At 41.9% G+C, this 23912-nt stretch overlaps 1 protein-coding gene across 1 annotated transcript; it reads right to left on the reverse strand.

Moving 5' to 3' along the window:
- Positions 1–3510: 3510 nt before the first annotated feature.
- Positions 3511–17631, reverse strand: OLAH (oleoyl-ACP hydrolase; the record flags this gene model as incomplete). The annotated part of the gene is made up of 8 exons (XM_080717214.1): positions 3511–3653; positions 4219–4301; positions 8195–8364; positions 9510–9596; positions 10056–10155; positions 13117–13255; positions 15145–15275; positions 17600–17631. The coding sequence occupies 8 exons, from the start codon at positions 17629–17631 to the stop codon at positions 3511–3513; spliced, it is 885 nt and encodes a 294-aa protein (XP_080573340.1).
- Between the last annotated feature and the right edge of the window lie 6281 nt (positions 17632–23912).

Below are 23912 nucleotides of genomic sequence, written 5' to 3' on the forward strand. Positions count from 1 at the left end.
AATAAAATAATCAAACTAAAACATATCTAGTGACAAACTGTACCACTGCTCCGCCCTTGAGTTCAGTTTTGTCAGAGTAGAAAATACAGAGTCCAAGCCAGGCGTGGTGGTGCATGCTTGTAATCCCAGCATTCGGGAGGCTGAGACCACAGGATCACGGTTTGCAGCCAGCCTCAGCTACTTAGTGAGGCCCTCTGCAATTCAGTGAGACCCTGTTTCAAAATAAAGATTAAAAAATAGGGCAGGGGGTGTAGCTTGGAGGTCGAATTCCCCTGGGTTTCATCCCCAGACCCGCAAAACAAAACAAAACATAGAACCCAGAATACTGACCTATGATTCATTCACCAGCTCTGTTTGTTTTCGTTTTGTTTTGTTTTGTTTTGTGTGTGAGGTGGTAAGGATTGAACTCGGGGGCATTCTATCAAAGTTCTAGCACTACTAGCACTGTGTTTTATTTGGAAATAGGGTCTTGCTAAGTTGTGGAGAGCCTCACTAAGTTGCTGAGGCAAGTGATATAAAATTAACCTTGTGAGTTAGAAATCACATAATGAAATTGGGCTTCGCCTCAAGTGAATTCTATCACATGCGTAGTTTGTGTTGTATCTTGCTCTTAATTTGATGCACTTTCCCATGCTCCCTTCCTAAAGGATTGGTACAAGAGTAATTTGTATTTGTGATTATTAATTTGATAAAACTTTAGTCAGTGCAGTTCACATTTGAGAGCCTCCCACTGCAGCCATGCCAGGCTTTTGTGCTGGCCCTTTCCAGAGGAAAAGACTTTCCAAGCCTTCGACTGCAGAGGACCAGGCCTGTCTTTGCCTGTGTCTTCCCTTTGTAGGACTTGGACCTTGAGCTCAGTTTGGAAACCTTCTATCCTTAGATAACACTTAGTAGGGATGAGAATCATTTTTACTTTCCACTTTTTTAAATGAGAAATCAACCTTGATTTGTAAACATTAGGTGTTTTGAGATAACTACAGAGTCTCATGTAATTGTAATAGATAATATGGAAATCCTATGAAATGAATGAAGTACATTTTATTTGTTTATCTACTTATCTTTATCTATCTACTTATCTATCTACCTACCTACCTACCTATTTAGTGATACTGGGACTCTGCTATTGTTCTATGGCAGCTAAATTTTCCTATTTCTGCTTTTCTTTCTCTTTGGTACCTGTTTGCTTCCAACTGCTTTGCTTTCTCCCTGTGTTAAGTTCAAGCTATCAGAGAGTGAAGCTGGGCAGGCTGTTGGACATGGCGTTTGCATGTGACTGAAACGGGGTTTCTTGAGAAAAAACACGGTGTTTCCTTACCAGATTCTTGTCTGCGGTGAGCAAAGAATAACACCTGCAGACCACAGGAAGAGGAGTAAAAGGTTTATTGGAAGCAACAGGGAATAGGAAAAAGTGGCCAAACACCCCTAAGGGCTATCAGGGCTCTGGTGTCCAGCAGCTGCCTTCAGGTCGCTACCCGAGTGTAGCCCGGGCCAAGTGCCTTCAGTTGCAAGCTGCTTTCTCTTAAAGTCCACGCGATCTGCCAGAAAAGAAGTGCAGGTCACCCCTAGGGGCCCTGGTCGGCCTTGATGTCCAGCAGAGGCCTTCAGGTCACTACCCGAGTGTATCCTGGGCCAAGTGCCTTCAATTGCACCCCACCTTCTCTCAAAGCTAATGCGACCTGCGAGAGAGAAAGAGAGAGAGAGAGAGAAAGAGAGAGAGAGAGAGAGAGAGAGAGAGAGGGAGGGAGAGAAAAGCTCCCCAATGGGGAGGGGTTCCCAGAGTGGGCAACCGTCCTGGTGACTGGTCTAGGGGTTTATATATTTCTGCATGTCTTCTGTTGGTTGGAGTCTGGAAGGCAGTTCTTAAAATCTGCATAAGGTATTTGCATGTCCTTTGAGCGGTCTCCTTTCAGTAGGGGTGTCAGACTTGCTCCAGTGATGTCTCCTGGGTTTGTTGATTAGTAAACAGATGGTTTTGTGAAGCTTTGGTCATTCTTATCTCTGAACCTTGGAAGAGCTGGCCTCTTTTAGGAACCTTGGAAGTTAATTAGTATTTGTCACCCCTCAGGAAATTAAGTTTTTCTACCGAGGCCTCTTCCCTATCTGCCTACTTCCTTTCTACCTCCTCATGACCACTACATACACCGTGGGCTGGCTGTCCTTGGGAGGAAGGCCCTGGGTCCATCAGTCACCATCAGGGCCACAGAGCCTCCCAGTAATTGATGGAGAAGGAACTCATCACAAAGAAGGCTGGGGTCGTCGGCGTGTGTGGTGTGTGTGTGTGAGTGTGTGTGTGTGTGTGTGTGTGTGTGTGTGTGTGTAACCCAGGGGCATTCTACCTCCAAGCTATACCCCCAGCCCTATTTTTTATTTTTATTTGTTTGTTTGTTTGTTTGTGGTACTGAGGGTGGAGCCCAGGGGCATTCTACCTGTGAGCTACACCCCCAGCCTTATATTTTATTCTTCATTTTGAAACAGGGTCTTCCTGAGTTGCAAAGGGCCTTGCTAAGTAGCTGAGACTGTTTGGGAACTGCAATCCTCCTGTCTCAGCCTCCCAAATGCTGAGATTACAAGCATGCACCACCATGCCCGGCTCCTTTTTTTTTTTTTTTTTAATTTGGACAAAGGATCTCTCTAAGTTGCTGAGATCCTCACAGAGTTACTGAGACTGGTTTCAATCCTCTTCTCTCAGTCTTCCAAGTACTGAGATTACAAGTGTGTGCCACCATGCCCAGCTTCGAATTACATTTTCTTATTAAATAGGACTACTTTTCATTTATTTATTTATTTATTTATTTATTTATTTATTTATTTATTGTACTGGGGGTGGAACCCAGGGCCTTTTCTACCTCCGGACTATACTCCCAGACCTATTTTACATTTTATTTGGAAACAAGACCTCACTAAGTTGCTGAGAGCCTCACTCAGTAGCTGAGGCTGGCTTCAAACCTGTGCGATCCTCCTGTGTCAGCCTCCCAAGCGCAGGGATTACAAGCGTGCGCCACCATGCCCGGCTCTCAATTTCAAAAGATCAAATCAATCTTTGAGTCACAGCACATGTTGAACAATGATTTAATTTCAAGCATTCTCCCTGGCAAATCATTTTCACCATTAAAAACAACTGAAAAGGGCTGGGGGTGGGGCTCGATGGTAAGGGCTTGCGTGGCATGCACAGACCCTGGATTCCATCCCAAACCTGGGGGAAAAAAATAATAATTGAAGGAAAAATAGATAATTTTACAAGGCATACATTTTCCTGAAAACCTTCCCATAGATGAGAATCAAGTAAGAGTCTAGTACGGAGACAAAGACCTCTGCCAGACATGTTCTTTACCGTTTGTTCTTCACCCCAGATACAAAGACTCCGTGGAGAAATGCATTAACATATAATCAATCGCCCTGACCGTAGAGAGTGTATGATTTCCAATCGCTAAATAAAACTAATGAGCTATATCTGAATAACCAAGAAGAACGCCATAGGGCCGCCGACACTCAGGCCAAAAGCAAGAGCGCCTAGAGGTTGGCGAGCAAGGACAGCTCCAGACACTTGGTCACATAGTTCTTGATGAACTTCTCGTTGTCGTGCTCCATGAGGTAAAAGTGGTCTCCTGGCAGCACCTGAGAGTCTGCACTGCCACTGGTTACATTTTTCCAGGCTAAACACAAACAAAAGCTAATTTAATGACATTCCCAACTACACTTAGAGGTTTACTGCCGGATAGTATTCCTCTAGAAGCTGACACCCCGTGGTAGAATTACTTCCAAGGTCTCGGGTTCTACGTGACCTATCAGTAGACAGCAGTGTTACTGGGTCCTCTCATTTTACATGAGATCAGTATCTCCCCACTTAGATGACAGAAAACGCTGGCCAACGGTCACTCGTTGCAATGTTCATTGGCACTTGCTAAAAACCATCGAACACATATTTCTTTTTTTTAAGATTTTTAAATTTTATTTATTTATTTATTTATTTATTTATTTATTTATTTATTGGTGGTACTGGGGTTCCTGGAAGCCCTTCTACTGCTGGGCTACACTCCAGACCTATTTTTTATTTTTTATTTGGAAACAGGGTCTCTTAAAGCCAGCACGGCTGGCTTCAAACCAGCGCGATCCTACTGTCTCCGCCTCCCAAGCGCGGGGATTACAAACGTGCGCCACCACACCTGGCTCGAACACGTATTTCAATAAAATACCCCCAAACTATAAAGATAACGTCACCTTCTATATCCTTTGCAAGGTCTTCAGATCCAACAAAACATGTTAAGTCACAAGAAAGAATGACCTTAGTGGGGGGGTCAAAGCTGTCAACGGGAAAGAGCTGGTTAGTCATTCTTCACGATGTTGTTCCCACAGCCTTTCCCGTTCATAGCTTCAAGGAAATGAAACATGGAATGGCCTTGCGATTTGCTTTCTGGCAATGCAAACCCATTGTCTCCTGGGGCACCGCTCCCTCTCAGAACCTGTGGTCCCACTCACTGGGGTCTCAGCCTCAAAACATCATCTAAGGTGTGTGTGTGTGTGTGTGTGTGTGTGTGTGTGTGTGTGTGTGTGTGTGTTATCCAGGGGCATTCTACCTCTAAACTACACCCTCAGCCTTATTTTTTATTCTTTATTCTAAAACAAAGTCTCACTGAGTTGCAGAAGTCCTCACTAAGTAGCTGAGGCTGTCCACAATCCCAAGCCTCCCATCTCAGCCTTCCAAGTTACTGGGATTTCAAGAGTGCCCCACCACATCCAGCATTACCCCAGCCCTTTTTATTTTTTGTTTTGTAACAGAGTTTTACTATGTTGCAGAAAGTCTGCCTGATGTTGCTGAGGCTGGCCTTGAACCTGCAAACCTCCCAAGTACATGGGCCACCATGTCTAGCTTGAGTTGATTTTTGTATACAGTGTGAGGTAAAGGTTCAGTTTCATTCTTTAGTGTTTTTTATTTTTATTTTCATTTTTTTGTGCGTCTGGGGATGGAACCCAGAGACATTTGACATCTGAGCTACACCCCCTGCCCAATTTTTTATTCTTTATTTTGAAACAGGGTCTCACTGAGTTGCGGAGGCCCTCACTAAATAGCCGAGGCTGTCCATGAACCATGATCCTTCAGTCTCAGCCTCCCAAATGCTGGTATTACAAGTGTGCCCACCACGCCCAGCTAGCCTTTATTAAAGAGACTCCCTTCTCCATTGTACGTTCTTGAGCTTTCATTGATTAACATAAATGTGTAGATTTATTTCTGGACTTCTTATCTGTTTGTTGGTTGATATATCTGTTTTTGTGCCAATACCATGCATTTGATTACTGTGGCTTTAAAAAAAAAAAAAATCAATCCGGGCATGGTGGCACAAGCTTGTAATCCCCACTCTTGGGAGGCTGAGACAGGAGGATCGCGCAGGTTCGAAGCCAGCCTCAGCTACTTAGTGAGGCTCTCAGCAACTTAGTGAGACCCTGTTTCCAAATAAAATATAAAATAGGTCTGGGAGTATAGCCTATAGGTAGAAAGCCCCTGGGTTCCACTCCCAGTACCACCAATATATATATATATATCTCAAGTTTCTTTTCCTTTCATCCGTTTTTGTTTGTGTATATGTGTGTTTGTTTTTTTTATTTTTACTGTGAGATAAATATTAATTTGATCCCGATCATATACTAAGCCAGTAACACAAGACAGGCCAGCCAGGCATGGTGGCACATGCTTGTAATCCCAGTATTTGGGAGGCTGAGACAGGATTATTGCATGTTCAAGAACAGCTTTAGCAAGTAGTGAGATTATCATTAGCCTAGCGAGAGCCTGTTTCAAAAATGAAAAAATAAAAAGTAGGGCAGCGGGTGTAGTTCAGAGGTAGAATGCTCCTGGGTTCAATTTCCAGCAACCCCCCCCCCCCAAATTACATTTGGACTAAGATGGCCGGGATAGAAATGGAGGGACACGGGTAGGATTGGGATCTCTAGGCAGTGAGTCGAGGACTTGCCAAGAGACTGGGGGTGGGCAGCAAATGGAGGGCTCTGTGATGGTGGGTGTCTTGGGTCTCAGGCACAGGCCCTGGCCGTCCAGTGCCAGCCCGACATTGTGGAGGAAATTAAAGGAACAGACGCCCAACCATCTGCTTCAGGGAATGGACAGCCGGAGAACAAGACCCGGGGGAGGCAGAGAAGGGAAGACGCTGATTCTGAGTGGTCCCCTGGATCCGCTCGAGGAAGCGAGGCCAGGAAGAGCCATTCGCAGGCTTAGGTGTTGGACAAGAAAGGATTTAGAGTGTCAGGACTTCAGTCCTACAAGAATCAAGCATCCTTCCAGATATCCCACGAGACAGGAGTGGAGCGTGTCATGGAGGTAAATGATTTCTGGAATAAATTCAAAAGGAAGCAAATCTAGTGAGCTCTTGCTGTCTGCTGGCTGGTCTCCACAGTTAACAAACAGCAACTAACTAATCCCAGTGCTTGGGAAGCTGAGGCAAGCAGATCACAGGTTTGAGATCGGCGTCAGCAACTTAGTGAGACTCTTCGCAACCTAGCAAGACCCTGAGTAAAAAATAAAAATGAGCCAGGCGTGGTGGCCCACACTTGTAATCCTAGTACTTGAGAGGCTGAGACAGGAGGATGGTGCAAATCCGAAGCCAGCCTCAGCTACTTAATGAGGCTCTCAGCAACTTAGTGAGACTCTGTTTCTAAAAACAAACAAACAAACAAACAAACAAACAAACAAACAAACAAACATAAAATAGGTCTGGGAGTGTAGCCCGGAGGTAGAAAGCCCCTGGGTTCCATCCCCAGTACCACAATAAATAAATAAACAAACAAATAAATAAATAAATAAATAAATGGGCTGGGGTATAGCTTGGAGGTAGAATGTCCCTGTGTTCAATCTCCAATACCATACACACACACTAAAAAAATAAAATAAAAAGTAGTGACCTGCTTCTGACCATCCCTCTAAGATGAGACTGTTTTTCCATTAAGTTATTCAATGAATATTCACTATATGGTAAAACATGTATATCAGGCTAGGTGTGGTGGTGCGCACTTGTAATCCCAGCATTCAGGAGGCTGAGACAGGGGGATCTGGTCACGACATCCTCAGATACTTAGTGAGGCCCTATTCTTATTCAAAATAAAGAATAAGTCGGGCATGGTGGCGCACGCTTGTAATCCCAGCATTCAGGAGGCTGAGACAGGAGGATCGTGGCTCGTAGACACCTTCGGCTACTTAGTGAGGCACTCCACAACTTAGTGAGACCCTGTTTCAAAATAAAGAATAAAAAAATAGGGCAGGGGGTGTAGCTCGGAGGTCAAAAGCCCCGGGCTCCATCCCCAGTACCATACACACACAAAAAATAAATAAATAAATAAATAAAAAATAGGGCTAGGGGTGCAGCTCAGAGGTAGAATGCCCCTAGGTTCCATTCCCTAGTACTGAAAAAAAAAAATCTGTCTACCGTGTATGTGTATATATGTAATATATATGTATTATATATATATATATATATATATATATATGAAAATGTATACTCTTCTTTTTTTGTGTGGTACTGGGAGCGGAATCCAGGGGCTTTTCTACCTCCGGGCTATACTCCCAGACCTATTTTATACTTTATTTGGAAACAGGGTCTCACTAAGTTGCCGAGAGCCTCACTCAGTAGCTGAGGCTGGCTTCGAACCTGCGCGATCCTCCTGTCTCAGCCTCCCAAGCACTGGGGTTACAAGTGTGCACCACCACATTCGGCTTCTTTCTTTCTTTTTGTCTGCCTGCCTGCCTTCCTTCCTTCCTTCCTTCCTTCCTTCCTTCCTTCCTCCTACCTTCCTTTCTTTTTTTCTTTTTTTTTTGTGTGTGTATGGTACTAGGGATTTAATCCAGAGGCAACCTACCTCTGAGCTCTACCGCCAGTCCTACTTTATTTTTTGTTTTGAATCAGGATCTCACTAAATTGTGGAGGCCAGCTTTGAACGTGTGATCTCCCTGTCTCCGCCTCCCAAGTACTGGGATTACAGGTGTGCACCGCTGCAACCTGGCTTTATTGGTCATCTTTTATAGATACGATTTCTATGCCCACGCTACAGTCTAAGGCAGTACAGATATCACAGATGGCCCCGTAGGAAATGAAATTTAATTCTTAGTATGTTGTCTTTACATATATACACAGCCTTTGAAAACCCCAGCCTATATTTTTCTATAACTAGCCACACAAAAACTGGTCTCACTTACCCATAATTCTGAACAAGCTGTATGTCTGCCAGTAGCATGGGAATGCATTGCCTCAAAAGTTCCTTGTCTTCAATCAGACTCTTGGGGGTGCCTCCGAATTCCACAAGGTAAGAGATAATTTGTTCTTCCGACAGTTCGTTAAGTTTGGGAATTTGAGGCCAGGCCTCTGACTTGAAACATCAACAAACACAGGCCTGAGATGTTATAAAATACACCTTCACATAAACTGAAAACTCTCTAAAGGAAAAGACTTTAAAACCAGGGTGGGAAATGGAGTTCATCATTTATAGGCTTCAGGGGAAAAATTATTTATTTTGAAAGTGGGAAAAAAGGTCCCTCGGTAATTCTAGTCTCATAATATCACCAAAATGGCATTCTGGATCCGGAATAAGCGAGACCTTATTTTATTTGTTTATTTATTTATTTATTTACTTTTTTGTGATACTGGGGATGGCACACAGGGGCAGTCTACCTCCGAGCTACACCCCCAGCCCTATGTCTTATTTTTTATTTTGAAACAGGGTCTCACTGAGTTGCAAACGGCCTCGCTAAGTAGCTGAAGTTGGCCAAGAACCGGGATCCTCCCGTCTCAGCCTCCCAAATGTTGGGATTACAAGCGTGCGCCACCACGCTCAGCTCAGACCTTGTTCTAAAAATCCACAGTAAACCGGGTATGGTGGCACATGCTTGTAATCTCAGTACTAAGGAGGCTGAGACAGGAGGATCACATGGGTTCAAAACCAGCCTCAGCTACTGAGTGAGGCTCTTAGCAACTTAGTGAGACCCTGTTTTCAAATCAAATATAAAATAGGTCTAGGAGTGTAGTCTGGAGGTAGAAAGCCCCTGGGTTCCATCCCCAGTACCACAAAATAAATAAATAATAAATAAATAATAAATAAATAAATAATAAATAGTCACAGTGGTTCCAAAAGTTTGACATCACTGTCTGCCTTCTGAAATTTCTTTCTCAGCTTTGATTGGTTACTTCTCTGGAAGTTGGTGAAGTCCCCAGGTGACCCCTGATGGTCAGCAGACCTCAGAGGTACAGGAGCGCACAGGCCCACCAGCGACAGCTCAAGAGCAGCCCAGAGAAATGAGAGAGAATGGCAAAGAAAGAGATTTGAGAGATTTTCCTACCAAACAGGCTCTCCACCATCTTTCTCATGCCGGACCAAAGCTGGCCAGTTAGGAAAATAGCAGCTCAAGTTTGTTTGTTTGTTCGTTTGTTCTTAACTTGAGATTGAACCCAGGGGCATTCTACCACCAAGCCGCACACCCAGCCCTCTTTATTTTTTGTTTTGCAACAGAGTCTCACAAGTTCGCTGCGCTGCCCTCCGTTGGGATCTTTCTTAATCATCAGCTTTGAGGTCACCTCGGTCTGGCCCCCCCAACGACAAACTGCCTACCCAAGGACCAAATGAGGCTGACAAGGACCCTGGCGACTTCCTTATTTCCCAGTTTACCCTTTCATTCTCTGATTCATCCATGATTGCACTGATGTTTTTCTGACTCACCCATGACTGCTTTGCTGTCTTCTGTGATTACGATGTTTCAGTTAAAACTCTCAATAAAAGAAAGATTACAGGTAGAAGGACAGGTAGAAGAGATAACTCTCCTCCCAGCCTCTTCAGCTTCCCTCTTTCTCTAAATATCATTATGATTGCATTATCATTCATGCAAGAGACATCTGATCAATCGATCAACACCATCCACTACAGGCCTGAAACCTGCTATTTCCTGTCTCAGCCTCCCAAGCACTGAGATCACAGGCTGAGCCAGCATGCCTGCCTAGCAGCTTGGTTTTTATTTTCCTATTGCTTTTCTCCTCACACTCCTCTCCAAAAGAAACTAAAGTACTTACGTGGGGAGGAGTTGCACTTGACACAAAGAAATGCACAGGCTCCAATTTGTAGTTTTCTTTTAGGTACACAGCAGTCATAAAAGCAATGTAGGATCCCATGCTAAATTAGGAAAAGACAACCATAATAATAACTGTTCAAGGTTCATGATAAGTCATCTGGATAAACACAGCAATGACCACGTAATAGTCAAAAGCAGAAGTTCATTGGTTCGTCACACTAACTGATTTATAAAAGGCATATTTTCAAATTGGGCATGGTGGCACACATCTGTAATCCTTTACTTGGGAGGCTGAGGCAGGAGGATCAAGCCAGCCTCTGCAACTTAGAAGGCTCTCAGCAACTTAGCGAGACCCTGTTTACGAGTAAAAAGTAAAACTGGTGTGGGAGTATAGCTCGCAGGTAGAATGCCCCTGGGTTCAGTCCCCAGTACCCTATCCCCATAAAGGTATACTTTCAGTGATTAATGTAAACAGAAAAAGTATTTCAAAGATTGTAGATAATTCAATCTTAATATTTTGTACTGATTTCCCCAGTGTTATACGTTGGGGCTAGAATGTCCGCCAGAGGCCTATGTGTCAAAGATTTGTTTCAAGGCGGGCGTAGTGGCGCACACTTGTAATTCCAGTATTCTAGCATTCGGGAGGCTGAGACTGGAGGATGGCGGTTCATGGACAGCCTCAGCTACTTTGGTCCTCCGCAACTTAGACCCTGTTTCAAAATAAAGAATAAAAAAAAAGGGCAAGCCGGGCGTGGTGGTGCATGCTTTTAATCCCAGCATTCAAGAGGCTGAGACCGGAGGACCACGTTTCGCAGACAGCCTCAGCTACTTAGTGAGGCCCTTTGGAACTCTGTGAGACTCTGTTTCAAAATAAAGAATAAAAAATAGGGCAGGGCTGTAGCTAGGAGGTCAAATGCCTCTGGGTTCCATCCCCAGATCCGCAAAAAAAAAAAAAAAAAAAAAAAACATGTTTCCCAGCCTGGCACTTTCGGAAAGTGGGGGAGCTTTGGAAATGGACTTCGTCATCTCCAGGTTTCAGGGAATAATTATTTCTTCTTGAAAGCAAGGAAAAGAAGTTTCCTTGGTAATTCTAGTGTCAATGCTGCCAAGCAGAGCCTGGTGGGAGACCTTTGGGGAAGTGCCTCTGAAGGGGACCATGGGATCCCAGGCCCTTTCTCTGCTTCTCCTTCAATTCCTGGCTCTAAGGTCAGGGTTTGCTTCCAGAAATAATAGGCCCAAAGCAGCAGGGCCAACCAATCATGGAATGAAATCTCCAAAACTATGAGCCAGGACAAACCTTCTTTCTATATAACTTGATTGTCTCAGGTATTTGGTTACAATAAAGGAAGCTGGTTAACACACACAGCAGCTTAGAAATTATTATTATTATTATTATTATTATTATTATTACTATTATTGCGCACGTGTGCGCGTGCGTGTGTGTGTGTGTGTGTGTGTGTGTGTGTGTGTGTGTGTGTGTTACTGGGGATGGAACCCAGAAGCATTCTACACTCTAGCTATATTTTATTTTTTGTTGGAAACAGGGTCTCACTAGGTTAATGAGAGTCTCACAATTTCATGAGGCTGTCCTTGAACCTGCAACTTTCCTCTCAGCTTCCCAAGTACTGGGAATAAACATAAATAAATATAAAGTCCTATATCCCGTTCCCGTTGCTGATAAAGCGACTGCAAAGTGCAAGTGATTTGGAAACGTATACTGAGACTTTGACAGCTGCCTCTCATTTAACCTGAATCCTGGAAATTTATCTTAAGAAAGTAATGGGATTTATGTTGAACAATTTAGCAAAACCCTATTTCAAAATAAAAAATAAAGTATGGCTGAGGATGTAGCTCAGAGGTAGAATGCCCCTGAGTTCAATCTCCAGTATAAAAAGAGGAGAGAGAGAGAGAGAGAGAGAGAGAGAGAGAAGATTTATGCTAAATTTTTTATAAGAATATTAATTAAAGTGTTGCTTATAATATAAAAAGAAATAATTCATAAAAGGAGATTAATAAATTAGGAAACAATATATACTTACTGGCTATGAAAGGTGTTCATTGCAATATTTAAGTGATAAAATTCAGGTAGGGAGAATGATGAATACTTTCTTGTTTTTCAGTTTTTTGCTATATTTATAAAAATTATGTAGAGGCCAAAATGATTGAGTCCTTATTATATGCCATGTTTTTTTTTAATTTGGGGTGGTATGGGGATGGAAGCCATGGACATTCTACCTCTGAGCTACACCCTAGCCTTTTATTTTTTTTGAAACTGTGTTTTATTAAGTTTCTGAGGCTGGCCTCGAACTTGTGATCCTCCTGTCTCAGCATCTCAAGTACCAGGATTACAGTTGTGCACCACCACACTTGGCTACACCAAATTATTTATGATCACTTCTCATTAATCTCCCCAAAAAGGGACTATTATTATTCCAGATATATAGAGGAGAAAAGGAATTCACCAGCCTAAGAATTTTCCCAGTGTCACATTGCCACTAAGAGGCAGTCAGAACCCCAGGATCAATGACCTAGCCTCAAAATTATACAACCAAACTGGAGAAACATTTGAAAACTTTATATTTAAAAAAATGAATTGCATGTAAGTTGCTGCTATGGTATTCATTGTATAAGTTGGTCTTTTGCCTAAAAGGAAAAAAGGAGCCAGACCGTTGTGGTACATATGTGTAATTCCAGAACCTAGGAGGCTGAGACAGGAGGATCCTCAAGGACAGCCTCAGCAAGTAGTGAGATTCTCATCAACCTAATGAAATCCTGTTTTAAAAATGAAAAAAAAAAGTAAAAATAAAAAGTATGGCTTGGGCTGTAGTTCAGGGGAAGAATGCCCCTGGTTTTAATCACCAGTACCAAAAATAAATAATTAAAAAATGTATACTTACTCTACAAACTGGAGCACCATAAAAGTTGTGATTGGTCCTAATTACCCAGGCTGTTTCATCCATACAAAAGGTATACAACTCACAAGACACAAAGAACAACATTACCCATAGACTCATGATTGGAGAAACTCCCCCAAACGCCTTTTCAAATAAAACTCAAATTACCTGTGGCCAAAAAAAGCAAACGGCTTGTCCTGGATGACCGGCAGCAGAGCCTGAGCGATCTCTTCGGCTACCTGCTTGATGTCACTTACAAAAGGTTCCTCAAGACGACTTTCCCTTCCAGCAAGTCTTATAGAGAGCACTGGAGGTTAAGAAACACAAGGGAAATGTTGCAATATTATATGAATATTATATTACATGAATTTATATTTATATTATATTTATATGAATATTATATGAATATTATTAATGAAGGAAATGCTGCAATATTATAAGAGGCCTATGTTTACACCAGGAGAACAATTTCTTTTTCTTTTACATGGTCCTGGGGATTGAACCCACAGACATTCCACCTCTGAGTTACACCCCTACACTTTTTTACCTTTTGGTTTTGAGAGACTCGTAAAGTTGCTGAGGCTGGTCTCCGTTACCCTGTGTCAACCTGCCAAGTATGGGGATTACAGGTGTGAGCACGCCCGGCTTAAACAATTTCAAAAAAACAAATAATGGCCAGGTTCAGAAAGGTAAAAGGTTTAGAAGTTGCTAATAAGAAAAACAATAACAGAGTAATAACAGACTACTTAGCTGAAAAATAATGGTAACTTCAAAATATGTAGAAACGATAGATGAAACACACATATTATTAGCTCACAGTAAAGGGAAATCCTAAAGAAAAAATAAGAGGGAACTGAACCTTGCAGAGGTGAATATGTAGTAATGAATGGGAACCCTGACAGCTATTGCTGATATCAGAAAAATAAAACATGGGCTTTCAAGGGTGATCCAGGGAGCCTTGAGCTGAGCGTGGTGGTGCACCCCCATAATCCCAGTACTTGGGAGACTCAGATAGGATAATTGCAGGTTCAAGGCCAACCCCAGCAACTTAGCAAGACCCTGTTTCCAAATAAAAAAATAAAATGAAATAGGGCTGGGAGTATAGGTCAGAGGCAGAATGTCTTGGTTTCAATCCCCAGCACCAGAAAAATAAGCAAATACATACATACATACATACATACATACATACATACATACACAAATATATAAATTATATTAAATTTTAAAAACACAGTGGGTTTTGCTAGGAGATAAGATTCCCCTGGATTCAATCAGAAACAGAAAGACATTTGAAGTAATAATGGCCAAATATTTCTATATTTGATACAAAGGATGATGCCAAGAAGCTCAAAGAAACACAGACAATAGTGAAAACCACATCAAGACATACTATAAACAAATTGCTAAAAACACAATACAAATATGAAGCAGCCACGGACAAATGTAAAAATGTCAGAAAACTGCAAACTAGGGGACAACACTGAGAGGACAACTGTCAGCCTAGAATTCTATAACTTGTGAGATATTTTTCAAAAGTGAACATTAAATAAAGGTTCTTTTTGGCTGTCCAAAACTCAAGAATTCAGTGCCGAGGTGAGTATAATATAATATCATAATTTAGTAGCACTAAAATAAATATTAACTTTTTTTTTTTTTTGGTGGGACTGGGAATGGAACCCAGGGGCCTTCTACCTCCGGGCTACACCTCCAGACCTATTTTATTTTTTATTTGGAAACAGGGTCTCTTAAACCAGCTGAGGCTGGCTTCAAACCTGCGCGATCCTCCTGTCTCAGCCTCCCAAGGGTGGGGATTACAAGCGTGCGCCACCACACCCGGCTCAAATACTAACGTCTTAAGCCAGGTGTGATGGCGCGCGCTTGTAATTCCAGTACTTGGGAGGTTGAGACAGGAGGATCACAGGTTCACAGCCAGCCTCAGCTACTTAGTGAGACCCTGTTTCAAAATACTAGGGCTGGGAGAGGTTAGCTCAGAGGATGAATGCCCCTAGTGACCTGGAAGATAATATCAGGTGGCATGACACAGAGAAAAAGGCAGAAAAGAAATGTTTGAAGACATAGTGACTGAAAATTTTTCAAATTAAATAATCATAATCCAAGAAACTCAACAAGATCAAATTTCTATATATACATGTCATCTGACCTAAATTGCTTAGATATTGACAAAAGTGAACGTACCTTCTAGTGAATCATGAATATTTTCACCCCATTTGGCAAAATAAATGGAACCACCTCCTGCCCAGGGAAAGCAAATCAGCCTAAAAATTGCATCAGGATTTTGGTATAAGCAGTTCAAAATTTTTTCACTCCTAAAAAGAAAATCGAAATATGTTTAACATCGCCTCAATTAAATTCTCCAAACTGAATTAGACTTAAATATAACCATATTATTACTAATTATTGATAATAAATATTAATAATAATTAAAATGTGTTCATGAAAAATTTTATTAATTTTAAGGAGCATCTTTTCAAATATAGGATGATTACCATTTTTTTTCCAAGAAGAAAGGCCAAAAAAGGTTTTTTATGGTCTGCGTTTGACAAGTTAAATATATAAACTTTTAGAGATTTAGGTGGAGTAGTCAAATTTCTAACACGACAGTGAGGCAGTTCACTGACAGTAGTTCAGTGAAAGTGATATACTATCAGTATTGGAACTGCTTTTGTTCACAATTCAAAAAGTTAATTGTATCCAAACTCTCCTGAATAGCTTCAATCTGTGTTCATTAACACCAAAGCCAAATGATCCTACAGTTTTCCAGAGCATATAATTCCTACTCCTTTCTGAGCATCCAATAAACAGGGCTTTTGAATCTGCATACGATGTCACTGGAAAAATTATCATAAGATCCGAGTACCCAGCCTAGCACTGTGGCTCACACCTGCAACCCCGGTACTTGGAAGGCTGAGACAAGAAGATTGCAGGTTCAAGGGCAACCTCAGCAACTTAATAAAACTATATTCAAAAATAAAAACTAAGAAAGGGCTGAGAGTACTGCTTTGTTGGTAAAGGGGCCTAGGTTCAATCCTCAGTACCTACAACAACAACAATATCCAAGTACCCAATCACCTGATATTAGGAAATTTTCTTTTTTAAAAAGCTATCCTAATGCTGGGCATGATGGTGCACACTTTTAAACCCAGTACTTGGGAGGCTGAGACAGAAAGATCGCAAGTTCAAAGCCAGCCTCAGCAGTTTAGTGAGGTTCTCAGCAACTTATACCCTGTTTCCAAATAAATTGGTTTTTTTTTGTTTTTTGTTTTTTGTGGGGTTTTTTTGGTGGTACTGGGGGAGGAACCCAGAGGCTTTCTACCTCCGGGCTATACTCCCAGACCGTTTTTATATTTCATTTGGAAACAGGGTCTCACTAAGTTGCTGAGAGCCTCACTAAGTAGCTGAGGCTGGCTTCGAACCTGTGCGATCCTCCTATCTCAGCCTCCCAAGCAAGGGGATTACAAGCGTGTGCCACCACACCTGGCTTCAAATAAATTGTAAAATAGGTATAAGTGTGTAGCCCACAGGTAAAAGGGCCCTGGGTTTTATCCCCAGTACCACAAAGAAAGAAAAAAAAAAAAAAGTTCTCATAGCCAGGTATGGTGGTGCACACTTGTAATCCTTATACTTGGGAGGCTGAGACTTGGGATCACAGGTTCATGGACAGCCTCAGCAATCTCTCAATTTAATGAGACCCTGTTTCCAAATAAAACAATAAAATAAAATAGGGCTGGGGGTATAGTTTAGAGGTAGAATGCACCTGGGTTCAATCACCAGTACCACACACACACACAAAAGTTATCCTAAATGTAAATATTATATTATTCGCAATTTAAATCCTTCCCTTAACATTTTAAAATTGGCCACTGAATTTCTTACAAAGATCTATAACTTTCCCAATGATCATAAATCATAGTCCAATGATTTTTATTGTGGTGGCTCTGGGGATTGGACCCAGGGGCATTCTACCTCCAAGCTATATCCCCAGCCCTTTTTATCTTTTGTTTTGAAACCAGATACTGCCAAGTGTGTCACTAAGTGTCTCACTAAGTTGCTGAGGCTGGGCTGGAATCTGCAATCCTCCTGTGTAAACTTCCAAGTACTGGAATTGCAAGAGCGCACCACCACACCCGGGTGTTCTCCACTTTGGTGTGTAAATTGACTCTTGGCTTCACCTCTTCACACAAGACAGATATATACATTTTTACTTTAAAAATACCTCCGAGTCAATATTATTTTACATAGTGAATAGTTGATGCCATTTATAATACCTCGAACTAGCATCAGTGACCATCAAATTAGGCTACTGTGAAAGTCTCTTTCAATCTAAAAGGGCGATTTTAAACCAGGAGTGGTGGTGCAGGCCTGTAATCCCAATATTTGGGAGGCAGAGACAGGAGGATCACAGGTTCAAGGCCAGCCTTAGCAACTTAGAGAGACTCTCAACAACCTTGTGAGACCCTATTTCAAAATGAAAAATTAAAAAGGACTAGAGGTGTAGCTTGAAGGTAGAATGCCCCTGGGTCCAATCCTCAGTACCAAAAAAGTAATAAAAAATAAAAGGGCAATCTTGTAAATACAAGATTCTGGCACACCTAGGATGGGAAAGAGCCAAGTCACACTAGGAGTAGCCTACCTGGTTCTTCCAGCTCTGTCTCTTCTCTCCATGCTGTGAAGAACTGCTGCACAACCACTGCTCTGAGCAACCTGCGGAACCGATGCAGAATTCAATTTCTCTTTAGGTATAAACCTCCAATCAGCCTTGTGCACACAGGGGAGTGGCCAGATTAATTTTTACATCTAATGACTGTATTGACTGCTCTGATTCCTGTTAGAAAAAGTAGAGGGGAGGAGGTTAAAGAAATAGAGGAGGAGGAGGAGGAGGAGGAGAGGAGGAGGAGGAGGAGGAGGAGGAGAAAGAGGAGCTGGGCATGGTGGCACCTGCGTGAAATCCCAGCATTTGGGAGGCTGAGACAGGAGGATTGGGGTTCAAGGACAGCCTTAGCTACTTAGTGAGGCCCTTGGCAAGTTAGTGAGACCCACACTCTCATCATCAACATATAAATAGGCCTGAGAGGCAGGAGGTGGGGGATACTTCTGAGAAGCTTCAGATTAGAGTCTCGGCTGAAAACTGTTCTCTATGTTGTACATTGAATCTTACCTTTGTTCATATTATATAACCAGTAAGTTCAAGTATTAACAGGACTTTTGGAGAATATACAGGAAGACAATGATAAAATCTTTCTAAACACTAGCCAAAAAAAAAATCCTAAAGATAAGTAGAAAACATTCTGCACTTACTAGATAATTGGAGTAGGGAATATTTGTTTTGAAAATAGAGTTGCCATAGTTTTCTGGTAAATAAAGTTGTATTCTTTTATTTTATTCATTGGGGATTGAACCAGGGGCACTCTACCTTCAGTATGTAACCCCAGTCCTTTTTTAGTTTTGTTTTGACAGGAGGGTCTCACTAGGTTAAAATTCTCGCTGAGTATCTGAGGCTGACCACAAATTTGTGATCTTCCTGTCTCAGCCTCCCAAAGACTGGGATTACAGGCATGTGCCATTATGTCTGGCTAAAAGTTGTACTCTTTTAAAAAAATCTTAAGAAAGAATTAAGGATTCCAAGAAAGGGTTGACATACCAAGCTTCCAATTTTGTAAACTTCACATATTTAGAAAAGCAATTTCCAAAAGGATCTGTCATTTGTAAATATTTTAAGCCACTTAACTTTCCTAGATGCTCCTTGAATCTCCAGTAATCATTTTAAGGCCAGGATTTACTTCATACCCTCAGCCAGAGTTGCACAGAATAAGTGCTGAGACCTGTAACCAAAAAAAAAAAAAAAAAAAAAAAAAAAAAAAAAAAAGAGAGACAGAGAGAGAGAGAGAGAGAGAGAGAGAGAGAGAGAGAGAGTTGCTTAAATAGAGGAGGAAAGTTCACAGAAGGTGAGAAGTCCTGTTTGTTCCTCGGAGCATTTATTTGCAATAGACTAGAGCCATCAGTAAATAAACTCTCAGAAATTTCACCTACTTATTCGGTTTCATTAACTTATTAGTATGCAAATTCTACTTACTGTATGCAAATTCTTTCTTCTTTGGTTAAAATACATAGATATGTGCATGCTAGAGATAAAAATCAGAGTTTTGTACCAGTTAGGCAAGTGCTTTACCCCTGAGCTACACCCCTGGTCCCAGGTAATAATATTAAATGCAGCCAGATTTGATAACAAATGCCTGTAACCCCAGTACTTGGGAGGCTAAGACAAGAGGGTCACAGAATTACGGCTCGTCTCAGCAACTTAGTGAGGCCCTGTTTCAAAACAAAAAATAAAACAGGCATAGCGGCACTTGGGAAGCTAGAACAGGAGGTCTGCAGGTGCGATGATAGCCTCAGCAACTCAGTGACACAGCAACCCAGTGAGCCCCTCTTGCAGAAACAAAAAATAAAAATCTGGCTGGAGGGTGTAGCTCGGAGGTAGAATGCCCCTAGGTTCACCCTCCAGTACCACGAAAGTAAATAAATAAATAAGAAGAAAATCAGGCTGGGGGTGTACTTCAGGGGTAGAATGCTCTTGCACTCAATTTCCAGTATTACAAATAAATAAATACTAGACAAATATACCTACTTTTGCCTTCCAAGGAAAACAGGAAAACAAAAGTGAAATACACACTTTTGGTGTGTATTTACAACTGAAGGTTGTTATTGAGGGCTACGAAGCTTCAAGAGAATTTGGTTAAATTACTCCAGCGGTTCCTAATTGAAGTAGGTTAAGCCCCTTCTATTTTGATATTATATTTTTGACTTGGCACACCATGGGTCTTCTATCTAAGAGATTAAACATTAACTTGGGTTTCAAACTGATTGTTCGGCAAATGTTTTCTGAAAGTCAAGATGTTCTGCATCATTTCTTAACACTGGCAGATTCCTCCAATAAAACAATAGTGGCCTTCCCTCCAGGAAAAACACTACAAGCGCTCCTTTGATTAGAGAGCAGAAGAAGGAGAAAGGGACAGAGATAATATTCAAGCAGTCAGAGCTTGGATTTTTTCAGAACATGACACCAGCTTGACACCAGCTCAAAGACAAAGTGTGCCCACTGGGTTCCAAGAAGAACAGATTGCAAAGAAAGATATCTCCATACAGAGGTATCATAATGAAACTATAAAACAAAGAAATAAAGTCAGGAAAAAATATTGACAGCAAGCCGGTGACACCGCTTGTAATCCCAGCACTTGGGAGGCTGAGATGGAAGAATCACAGTTCGAGGACAGCCTCATCTACTACTTAGTGAGGCCCTTTGGAACTCAGCGAGACCCTGTTTCAAAAAAATAAAAATAAAAAATAGGGATCAGGGTATAGCTCAGAGGTAGAATGCCCCTGGGTTCCATCCCCAGTACTGCCAAGAAAGAAGGAAAGAAAAAAGAAAGAAAGAAAGAAAGAAAGAAAGAAAGAAAGAAAGAAAGAAAGAAAGAAAGAAAGAAAGAACCACCAACTTAGAATTCTAATACCCAGTGAAAATTACAAAATAAAGACATTCTTATTTTTTTAATAAAGACATTTTTTTTTTATGTCTGTGGGGATGGAACACAGGGGCCTTCTACCTCCAGGCTACACTCCCAGACCTATCTTATATTTTATTTGGAAAAAGGGTCTCTTAAGCCAGCTGAGGCTGGCTTTGAACCTGCATGATCCTCCTGTCTCAGCCTCCCAAGCGTGGGGATTACAAGCTGCGCCACCACACCCGGCTGAATAAAGACATTTTTAGATGAGTAAAATCATAACTTGTCACCAAGAGATAACGCACTCTGATTTTTATTTTTTTATGCGGTACTGGGGGTGGAACCCATGGGCATTCTACATATGAGTGACATCCCCAGCCCTATTTTTTATTTGTCATTTTGAAACAGGTTCTCACTGAGTTGCAAAGAACCGCACTAAGAGCCAAGGCTGTCCACGAACCATGATCCTCCTGTCTCAGCCTCCCCAATGCTGGGATTACAAGGGTGCGCCACCAGGCCGAGTTTGTTGTTGTTTTGATTTGTTTTGCTTTTTGTTTTTATTTTGGTACTAGTAATCGAACCCAGGTGCATTCTACCTCCAGGCTATACCTCCAGCCCTATTTTATATTTTATTTGGAAACAAGATCTCACGAAGTTACTGTAAGCCTCACTAAGTTGCTGAAGCTGTCCTTGAACCTATGACCCTCTCTTCTCAAGTACTGAGATTACAGGCATGTGGCATCAGGAGACATTCCCTAAATTAAATGCTTGGGTAGAAGAAAATGATCCCAGACTAAATTTATGAAGTGCAAAAAAGAATGAAAAACAAACACAATATCAAATCTGATGAGCAAATATGTCTGGACATGGCAAAAGTAGTTATGGCAATGTTTACTGGGTCTTAAAATATGTAAAGAATTAAAATACCAGACAAAAATAACATGTTAGGCATAGGTAAAGAAAAAGGTGTTAAAACCAGGCATTGTGGTGCACACTTGGAATCCCAGCATTTGGGAGGCTGAGACAGGAGGATCAAAGGTTTGTGGCCAACCCCAGCTACTTAGTGAGGCCCTCCCCAACTTAGTGAGACCTTGTGTTACAGTTGTAAATGGCGCTGTGAGCCCTTTTTCTTTATTCAACTAAAATTTGTTGAATAGGAGAATTAAAACTAACGGGCAGTTTGCAGCAGCTTTAACAGGTCTTTATTACAAAATCAGTAGGAGCCGGGCGTGGTGACGCTCTCTTATAATCCCAGGATTCCGGAGGCTGAGCCGGAGGATTGGAGGATCACGGTTTGCAGACAGCCTCAGCTACTTAGAGGGGTCCTTCACAACTCAGTGAGACCCTGTTTCAAAAAATAAAAAGACTAAAAAATAAGGCTGGGGGGGTGTAGCTTGGAGGTACAATACCCCTGGGTTACACACACACACACACACACACACACACACACACACACACCAGTAGGAAATAGAAAGAGAAGAAAAAGGAAAAGCAACCTGCTGGTACACATGCCAGAGAGCCCAAAAATGGAACTCTGACCCCCTCTCAGAACCCTAGCCTTTAAATATATTTTGTGTTACGGTTTGGGAATGTATAGTTTTGGGGAAACTGTCCCCAGGGACCCCTCATAGGGTCCCGGACACAATTCCCCTCAAACCACAACAAACCCAAAAAACAGAAAAACTGCGGGTTCTTGTCCTGAGCTAAGGGCAAATACACATTAGCCCGGACTCTTGCTGAAGATTTAAAGAAGTTTATTAAAAAGATAGAAATACAGAAGACAGTTACAGCCCCACGCCAGAATGGCACGGGGGGTTTCAAATGCCCCACCAAAGATACAACACGTGGACCAGACTTTTTATACCCATGACTTCCATCTTGTTTACGTAATTCTGAGGTAGTAAAAACCCTGTAAGTTTCCTCCCCCAGCAAGGTGTGGCAAGGTGTCTCCTTTCACGAAGGTCGACCCCTCCTCCCATCCTAGCTAGACTATCCAGTTATTATGTAAACCGGTCTTTAGAATGAGGATGAGGAAGTCCTAGTTCCCCTCTCCTGTAGACTTGCTAATTACCTTTGGCGATTAATTTACATTGGAATAATTGCCTGCTTCTAGGCAGAAACCAAGTCCTTTCACAGATTTGCCCCTCACCCGATTTTTGGAATATATTAATAATCAGAGCTTTCTCAAATCTTCCTAGGCCATTCCCAATACTGGTACATTTTGTATTGGTATCTTCTTATCAGCGTTACCAAGGCAATGGGCTAGTAACTTATTTCTTAGCCAAGTGGTACCTCTTTGCCTCTGGGCAGTGTGCTTACCAAGTGCAGGGTCAATTATCTACCTAGCTTCACCTTATCTTTATGGCTGAGAAATGCCCCAGGCAGGGTCACTGTGGTCTTAGGGTTTTTAATAGTTTCTACATATTTTTAGAGCTAACAGATTTACTATGGGTAAAAATTAGGACAAAAGGCACAGAGGGGAACTCTGCATTGTAACAGCTTCCAACCTTCCCTGCCGAATGCCTGTGCAACACCCAGGCTCTCATGGACTTTTTACATTTTGGAAATTAATACAGAGCAATTTTCTAATACCGGCACATTCCCCCCTCTTTCTTTTAACTTCTTGACACCCATCAGGCCAAAGGGACTAGAGACAAAGAAAGTCAGTCGAGCTACTTCCATGCTGAGAGGGGCTGGAGTGGGGCCCCGGCCTTGAGGATGTGAGGAAGTTACTTGTGGGGGGGTTGTTGCTTAGCTGGCGTTCCCAGTGGTGTCACCATCCAGGAGGCACCATGAGATGGTTCCATCTGTAACACCATCTGGAGTTTGATGGCTTAAATCTGTTGGAAACAAACTTAGCCACATAGTTTAATACACATGGGCCAAATATAAGCAGATGTACAATGACCACTAAAGGTCCCCCAAAATGGTAGAAACCAAGTCATGAAAGGCAGAACAGACTGAAGAGCTGTCCACACTGATGAACTGTCTACTTGTTAAAGTCCTGTAACAATGATGCTTGTTCATAAATTTTTTTAATGTTAGTTTAAACTATTTCTGAGATATTACTATAAGTTCAGCAAGTCTTATTTAGGATAGGACACACACCACCTTTGTCTGCAAGCAAATAATCAATGGCCATTTGATTGTCAAGTACCACTCTCACTAAGGATTTGCCCAATTTCCTAAGGGCTCTTATAGCATCTCTGGAACTTATTTTAAAACCCTCAAGAGCACGTGTAAGGTTTTTAATGGTGGCCTCGTGGTATGCCAATTCTCCCCCTGGGGCCAGTATCCCAATGAGGTAGAATGCCCCTGGGTTCAATCCCCAGTACTACAAAAGAAAGACAGAATAAAGCAGAAAGAAGAGAGAAAAGAAAGTAGAAAGGGGAAAGAAAGAAGAAAGAAAGAAGAAAGAAAGAAAGAAAGAAAGAAAGAAAGAAAGAA

This window comes from Muscardinus avellanarius, assembly GCF_963383645.1.
Source record: "Muscardinus avellanarius genome assembly, chromosome: 20".
Lineage (NCBI taxonomy): Eukaryota > Metazoa > Chordata > Mammalia > Rodentia > Gliridae > Muscardinus > Muscardinus avellanarius.